Here is an 8587-nt window from a genome sequence, read left to right on the forward strand (position 1 = left end):
TCGCTCTGCAGAGGTCGCTGACACGCACCGAACAGCGAAAGCCCGCGTGCCTGGCATCGCTCTGCAGAGGTCGAATAGTCCGTGTCTGAAAAGTTGGGACAAAAGGGTTTCAGATTTCAGACATTTTTTTCATTTTGGAACATTTGCATATACATAATAATCTTTCTTAGGGATGGAACCAGGTCTAAACATGAAATTAGTTTATGTTTCTCATATACCTTGTACACACAGTCTAAAAGCAACTTTGTATCAGGTTTTTTTTTTTTTTTTTGGGAGGTTTTTCTTTTTTGAGAGGTTTTTCGCTATAGGGCACATGCGCTCACCAGACAGAGACATGAGACATAGAGACAGAAAGCGAGAAATCACCCCCCAGGGGGAATGATCACGCTTCAATCCCTTCTCCTCCATTCTCCTCTCGGGATCGTGGGCATGCAATATCAGTTTTTTTGTTTGTTTTGTTTTGTTTTGTTTTGTTTTTTTTAATGCCATAGAGTGCGTGTGCTCACTGAAGAGAGACAGAGAACGTAAGAAACCCCCCCCGCGGGTGGTGGCCATGCCGCCATCCCTTCTTCTCCACCTCTGCCTCTCCTCATGGCTTTGAGGACACACACCCACACCTGGTGTGTTTCTCAAGCCACTGGGCCCAGGACTCGAAACCTGCCATCAGCTATGTGGGAGCCAGCCACTTCAACAGCCACCAGGCCACTGAAGAGAGACAGAGAACGTAAGAAACCCCCCCCGCGGGTGGTGGCCATGCCGCCATCCCTTCTTCTCCACCTCTGCCTCTCCTCATGGCTTTGAGGACACACACCCACACCTGGTGTGTTTCTCAAGCCACTGGGCCCAGGACTCGAAACCTGCCATCAGCTATGTGGGAGCCAGCCACTTCAACAGCCACCAGGCCACAGACTCAGCCCCATGTAAGACTTTTCACATTGCAGTGTTTGACTGTGACCTGTCATATGAGGTCAATGAGAGATTTCCCCCTTGTGTGTCATGGGGGTGCCAAAAAGTTTCGCATTTTGGGGGCCAGCAGATGGTATAGTGGTTACATTGCTGGACCCCACGTGACTGACCAAGGTTTGAGTCTGGACCAAGTGGCTTGAAATCACCCCAGGTGCATGTGCGTGCATGCCCAAGATCCTTGGAGGAAAGAGGAGGAGAAGGGATTGCAGCGCGGCCATCCCCTCTGGGGAGTCATTTCACGCTTTCTCTCTCAGTGTATCGGTCTCTCTCTCTCTCTCTCTCCAGCGAGCACACGCTCTCTAAGGTGTAGTTCATATTTTTGGATAAGGGGTGCCAATGTCTGCCACACATGGCGCTTGATCTGAAAGAGGTCGTGGAGAGGGAGCCTGGTGGGACTGGAGGCAGGTGTGGAGGCTGCTGGAGAGCCCAGCACCTCCCAGTGTCCCGTAATTACCAGAATTACCCAGAGTTCTCAAATGGATCGACGACAAGACCTCTCTTGAGGCCCTGATTCCATTGGACAGCAGTGTGGTTCAAGCTTTATTTAAGAAAAATAAAACAACAACCTCCAACAGAAGGTTCAGCTGTGGTTGAGAACCGGAGACCCACAGGGACGTGTTCAAGTACCTTCAGCTAACGCTGTGAGGCTGTTGTGTTATTACCGTAATTTGCTTAGTGCCCTATTTTTTAACGGAAAACTGCAAAAATGACAGAAGTCAGTTATGAAGATTTTTGACCTTCAAAAGGTTATGTTAGGTTGCCAGAAAAGTCATGCCATATTTTCTATGTTTTTCTATGTAAAACGCATCATGACTTTTCTGACAACCCACTATTTCGGCAATAACTTATTCCGATTTCAGTTTTGCGAGGGCTATTTACACTGTGTCCACACCGAGATGCTTAGAAAAGTACCTGAATGCCTGCCTTTCTTGTGCTTTCAGAGGGTATTTCTCAAAGCAGAGAGCGAAGAGGACATTTTTGCCCATCTGGGACTGGATTACATTGAACCATGGGAAAGAAACGCCTAGGGAAGGTGCCCCTGTGGTTTCCCGCTCTCTTCGTTAGCTACAGTGTGCTTCATCTTAGAAGAAGGAGCCTTGGGGAAGTCGCACCCTTCCGGCCTCGGTGTAGAGCGCTGCTGGAGGGAAACAGCTTCGGCGCCGTTCGCAGGCGCCCATCACATGCCCTGCAGTGCGCAGGCGCCCGTCACGGTCATCCCCTGCAGTGCGCAGGCGCCCGTCACGGTTATGCCCTGCAGTGCGCAGGCGCCCGTCACATGCCCAGCAGTGCGCAGGCGCCCGTCACGGTCATGCCCAGTAGGCCGTGTGCGGGTCGCACGTGGCAGTAGACGCGCTAGCATCGCAGTGGTGCAGGAACGTTCAGCAAGCCCCAGGTAGTGAAGCCCTCTGCGTCTCCAATAAACATAGGAACAAGCAAGGCTCTGCGGTCTCGCTTCCGTCTCTCAAATACTATCAACCATTTTGAAACACACACGTAACAAAGGAGAAGGGGGAAGAGTTGATGATTGTCTTGATGAAGGGGCGTCCTTAGAAGATGCGGAGATGCCAGAGGGGGTTCTGGGCTCCTTCTGGAGCTCTGGGAGAAGGGGGTGCTGACTCTGGACTTGCGGGGCTCTGTTCACAGTTTGATCTACCCCAGCCCCCAGGAACGGGGTCTCTAGGCAACCCCTGCCAGGTGTCACAACCCAAGGCCACATGCGGGACATGTGTGTCCACTGTGCTGGCTAGCAAGGAAGTGCAATCTCCTAGCCCCTTACAGAAGTTCTCCTTTGGGACCAGCAGATGGTGTAGCGGTCACGTTGCTGGACTCCCACATGGCTGACTGGTTCTAGTCTCAGACCCAGTGGCTTGAAAATCACACTGGGCATGTGTGCATGCGTGCCCAAGATCCCAGGAGGAGAATGGAGGAGAAGGGGCTGCAGCATGGTCATAGTCATACCTCCTGGGGGTGATTTCTCACTTTCCCTCTCACTGTCTCTGTCTCTCTCTCTCCAGCAAGCACATGCACCCTAAGGCAAAAACCCCTTTGAGGAAAGAAAATAAAGAAAGCTCACCCTCTTTTTCCCATTTGGAGTTTCTCCCTGGATCTTAGAAGCTCAGAGCCTCTCAGGAAGACGGTCTTGGCCTCTTTGTCCCGGGGCACCCAAGGAACAGGAGGCAGCCCTGGCTGAGGCAGCAGGTGGCACTCCCAGGCTCCACACCTGTTCTCAACTCCTGTGTCCTCCAGGAGGACACAGACTCTATCCCTCGGAGAAGCCTGAATATGCTGGGAGGCCCCAGGACAACCTCGCTCCCTTCCTTCCAGCCACCTCAGGGAAGAGGAAACTGGGAGAAACTGGACCCCAAAGAAAAGAGTGATTCCCCCAAAGTGCATGAGAAAGAGACTCCTTGTCTTTCTAGTATCGGTGCCTGGGCACAGGAGGTGTATCAGTACTGCCAGAAGTCCAGTGTGACAAGGCACACCAACACCCAGTGGCCTAAAACAACACAGATCAGGCCAGCAGGTGGCGTGGTGGCTAAGGCACTGCATTTGAAGTCCTGGACCCAGTGGCTTGAAAAACACACCAGTCACGTGTGCGTGCATGCCCGAAACTCGGAGAGGAGAATGGAGAAGGGATTGCAGCATGGCCATCCCCCTGGGGCGATTTCTTACTTTCCCTCTCTGTCTCTCTGATAAGTGCACGTACTCTAAGAGTGCGCGTGCGTGCGCACGCACGCATACACACACACACAGGCTGGTCTGTGGCACAGTGGTTAAGCCGCTGTGCAGGGAAAGCTGGATCTCACTTGGCCAATCAGGGCTGGAGTCTGAGCTCCGATGACTCAAAAGACATGCAGGGCATCCACGCGTGTGCTAGCACCCTGATGGGATGGGGAACTTAGAAAAGGATAGTAGTGCGGCCATGGGCCTGCTGAGGATGAGAGGCTCTCCCTCTCTCTCCCTCTCTCTCTCTCCCCGCCCCCTCCTTTCTCCCTTGGGTGCACACACCAGCCTCTGGCATAGAACACAAAGCACACACACAGATCTGCACAGTGGCTGCATGTTCGGCTGGGCCATGCTTGGATCAGGCTGGTTCAGGCTGGATCAGGCTGGGCCAGGCCGGCTCTGGTCTGCCCATCCCTCCTCCTCCTGGGCCCAGTGGGCTGTCCTGGGCTACCTTGGACTACCGCAGGTACCTTCCCGTGATGACAGCAGACAGGTGAGTGAGCAAACCCAGGTGGGCAAGCACTTCCCATGCCTGTCAGGACCCAGGGACCAAAGCGTGTCACGTGCCAGCCCTGCGGGGCAGGAGCTGCGCCCTGTCCGGGGAGGACATCGCCCCGTTCTGTGGCCTGGAAGCAGGAGGGGCAGAGAAGGGGTGCACGGTGCAGTGCTGTAGGGAGACAGGCGTTAGTCTCCTCTCACTCTCTCACCCTCCTCCAACTGCCGGCTTTGTCCTGGTAGACGTCGAGGCGCCCTTTGGAGCTGGGGAAGGGGTGCTTCAGCTCTGCAGGCCTGAGCTCTGAAGGCTCGGCTGGTAGATGGTGAGATTGGGAGGCAGGGGGCTGGCTGCAGCGGAGGTGCCCCTGCCGTCTGGGCTCTAAGAGACAGAAAACCATGAGGTTTCCTGGCCCTGCCCAGTGCAGCCCATCGGGACAGCTAAGGCCGCCTCCCTCGCCAAGGTCACATCTCTGCTCACAGCTGTCGGGTGGAGCGTTTCACAGCATCCTGGCCCAGGAAGCCCTGAGGGGTAGGACACCTGCCTGACCGTGAGAGCCATCGTAGGTGCCTGCCGGTGTGCTCCGGACACACAGCTCGCCTCGGCCGCTCACACGGGTCTCAGTAGCTTCTTGCTCGTCCCCCTGGGAACCTATGTCCCTCAGCCCTGCCCCAGGAGGGTCGCACTGACTTGGGGAGGGTCCCCAGCAGACCTTCCTGTGATGACAGGCCTCAGCGTAGGAGGCTGGGATGAGGGCTGGGGTGCCCGGGGGCCTGACCCACATGGCAGCCTGGAGCTGGGAGCCCCCAGCCCTCGGAACCTCAAGTCCAGAGGAGCCTGAGGTGAGGGGAGCGGGAACAATGAGCCTGCCCTGGGGGTGCGGAGAGAGCAAAAGGGGGGCTGGCCTGCTCCTGGGCAGTGAGAAGTCCGAGGAGCAAAGGTGGGGGCCCTGTGCTGCCCGATCCCGAGAGCACAGGGTGGGAGAGGAGCCCGTGAGATGGCCATGGGCTGTGCTGACCACTAGCCCATGCCCAGGGGAGCCGGAGGAAGCCATGCAGAGGGAAGCAGATGGGCGGTGGGGCACACAGAAGGGCAGTACCAGCGCCTGGCATGGGGGTCAGGAGCTCGGGCTTGGTGCTTGGCTGTCCCCTGATGCTGAGGCTTCACGGCTCTGCTCTCCAGCACACGTGGTCTGACCGACACCACCCAGACTCCCTTCCTGGACTACGGAGAGGACTGCTCTGGGGCTGGGCTCGGGCAGCCTCTGGGACAGGGACTCTGATGCCGGCATGAGGCAGGCCCCTCTCGGAGGGAGGGAAGCCAGGTCTAGGCCCAGGCCTCTCACCTTCTCTGCCCTGACAGCGGGGAGTCAGAAGGAGCTCGGGCGTTCTGGCAGAGACTGGGCTGAGCCACAGGACGGGCCCTTGGGCTCAATGTCCAGGTCTCTTCTTCGCTGTCCTGGCCTCTCTCAGGACAGGCCTGGGAAACAGTGAAAGAAAATTAACAGCAAATGACAGTGTCACCGGCCAGCACAGGAGCAGAGCTGACACCTGGAGGACATGAGCTGGCCAGCTAGGTAGGGACGAGCCAGGCCTGGAGACTGGGGGCTCCCTCAGGCCTGGGGAGCTGGTGGCAAATCCCCCTAGGAGGAGGGACCCGAGCAGGTTACCATGAGCAGAGGCTCTGGATCCTCACGGATGTTCGAACCCTGGGGGTCAGGGAGGGTGCCGTGTGCCCCACAGACTGTGAGGGGACATCCCGGCCAGGGCTCTTGCTCTGTGGACGACCATCTAGAAACGAACTCCTGGGACTTCTCTCACGCCCTTCCAACTTGACAGGAAGGGAAGTTTTCGGTACGTGTGACAGAGGTCAAACACCGGCAGCCCGGGGCCACAGATGGCCTGCAGAGGGTTTCCGTTTGGCCTCCATTGTATTTTAGGAAGTTTTGAATGAGTGGCCAATATTTAAAACTTGATAGAGTGCATGTTTAAAAATATAGGATTTATGTCCTGTCTTAGAAAACAGAAGAAGGGTCATGATATAATCACACTCCATTTGTCACCAGTCAGCCAGAGCTGAGCAGCGTTGTCCTCTGCAGCCGACCTCCGCTGCCGGCCTCCACACCCATCCTTTGCAGCTGGCCTCTGCAGCCAGCCTCCGCAGCACTGCCCACAGCCCACACCCAGCCACCGCCCTCTAGCTTCCCTGTGACAGTGTCTCACCAGCCCCTCGACTTCCTTACCCGTAAGTCCTGAAGCGGTGTCGCGGTCTGAGTGGGAGCCACACTGCACACCCTGGAAGGCACGCGCTCCCTCTGGCTTGTTTTCTCATCTTAGAATGAGGAGGCCACTGCCAGCTGGTGGCATGGTGGTTAAGGTGCTGGTTCCTTCAGGGCCAACCATGCTACTTGAGTCCCAGACCCAGCGGCGTGAAAAACATGCCGGCGCGTGTACAAGTGTACCCCAAATCCTGAGAGGAGAATGGAGGAGAAGGGATTGTGTGTGGCCATCCCTCTCAGGGGCGGCTTTCTCACTTTCTCTCTCTGTCTCTGTCCCTCTATTTCTCTCTGACTAGTGCACATGCCCTATAGTAATTTTTTAAACTGAAAAAGTATAAATGAATCAGGTCAGTCCAAGTAGTCAAAGAATCCCTTCCAGTTATAATGCTGGTGCGGGGGCTGCATTCGCATTGGTGGTGCACGTACCCCAGTAAGCCTCTGGGGCCCAGTTATAATGCTGGTGCGGGGGCTCTTTCACATTGGTGGTGCACGTACCCCAGTAAGCCTCTGGGACAGCAGAGCGGCAGCAGGGACGTCACCACTCATCCTACCCCGCAGCCCTGGTGGTCACTGCCAAATTGCCAAATCCAGAATCCTTCTCAGCACTGCTGGCAGGAAGGCTTTTCCCACTTTTTTTTTTTTTTGAGAGGTTTTTCACTATAGGGCGCGTGCATTCTCCAGGCAGACAGAGACATAGAGACATAAAGCGAGAAATCACCCCCCAGGGGGGATGGCCACGCCGCAATCCCTTCTCCTCCATTCTCCTCTCGGGATCTTGGGCACGCACGCACACACGCCCGGTGTGAGTTTTAAGCTACCGGGTCCGGGACGCGAACCGCGGTCAACTATGTGGGAGTCCAATGACATAGCCATTATGCTAACCACTGGTTCTCACTTTTCCCACTTTTTTAAGAGAGATTTTTACTATTGGGCACATGGACTTGCCAGAGAGACAGAGAGAGAGAGAATATGAGAAGTCACCTCCCAGAGGGATGACCACGCCGCGATCCTTTCTCCTCCATTCTCCTCTCAGGACTTCGGGCACGCACACACGCGCCTGGTGTGAGGTTCAAGCTGCCAGGTCTGGGAATCAAACCGCAGCCAGCCATGCCTCAACCACCATGCCACCTGCTGGCCCCCAAAGGAAACTTTTTAAAAACTAACACAGGCATAACATACACTTGCCATTTTCACCATTTTTAGCTGCACGATTTGGTATTAAGGACAGCCATGACGTGCCGCCATCCCCACCACCCATTTCCAGAGCTTTTCCATCACCCCAAACGCAAGCTGTACCTGTCAGCAGTCACTGCCCCTGACTTCCGGGAGCCTCTCTGCTAGCTTCTGTCTCTGTAATTTGCCCATTTCGGGCCCCTCATAAAAGTGGAGTAGCACAGTATTTGCTCTTTCGTTTCTGGCTTGTTTCACTTAGCGCAATGCCCCGGAGGTCCTCCCACGTGGCAGCATGTACTGGAATTGGCTTCCTTTTTGATGCTCGGTAATGTCCACTGCACGCACGTACTTCAGTTGTTTGTCCGTCCACGGGTTGGCGTTTTTGCTGTTGTGACAATGTTGCTATGACTATGTGCAAGTATCTGAGTCCCTGCTTGAACTATTGCTTAGTCCCATAAACCTAGAAATGAACTTGCCAGATCAGATGGAAATTCTGGGTTTCACTTCTTGAGGAACCCCTGCCTGTTTTCCACAGTGGCTGCACCACTTACCTTCCCTCCCTGCTCAGGCGTCGCAATTTCTCCACATCCTCCCTCAAACTTGTTCTGTTCTTTTCTCTCTTTTCTTAATGGTAGGCAGTGTGTGTATGTGTGGGCAACAGAGAGAGAGAGAGAGAGAGAGAGAGAGAAAACATTCTTTCTCTTTTTTTGTGGAGAGGTTTTTGCTATAGGGCACGTGCGCTCGTCAGACAGACAGAGACAGAGAGACAGAGAGACAGAAAGCGAGAAATCACCCCCCAGGGGGGATGGCCACGCTGCAATCCCTTCTCCTCCATTCTCCTCTCAGAATCTTGGGTATGCACGCACACACGCCCGGTGTGAGTTTTAAGCCACTAGGTCTGGTACGCGAACCACAGTTGACTACATGGGAGTCCAGCGACATAGCCATTA

The 8587-nt window shown here is 55.2% G+C and overlaps 1 protein-coding gene across 1 annotated transcript in view; it reads left to right on the plus strand.

The window, feature by feature from the left end:
- The window catches only part of DNTT (DNA nucleotidylexotransferase), a 46073-nt gene extending 43673 nt beyond the window's left edge, over window positions 1-2400 (plus strand). The window contains 1 exon segment of the mRNA XM_027775265.1: window positions 1908-2400. Within this exon segment, the coding sequence (XP_027631066.1) occupies window positions 1908-1994 (87 nt within the window). The 3' untranslated portion in view covers window positions 1995-2400.
- Window positions 2401-8587: the final 6187 nt, after the last annotated feature.

The sequence above is a fragment of the Tupaia chinensis genome, unplaced genomic scaffold (assembly GCF_000334495.1).
Source record: "Tupaia chinensis unplaced genomic scaffold, TupChi_1.0 Scaffold000539_1, whole genome shotgun sequence".
Classification (NCBI taxonomy): Eukaryota; Metazoa; Chordata; class Mammalia; order Scandentia; family Tupaiidae; genus Tupaia; species Tupaia belangeri.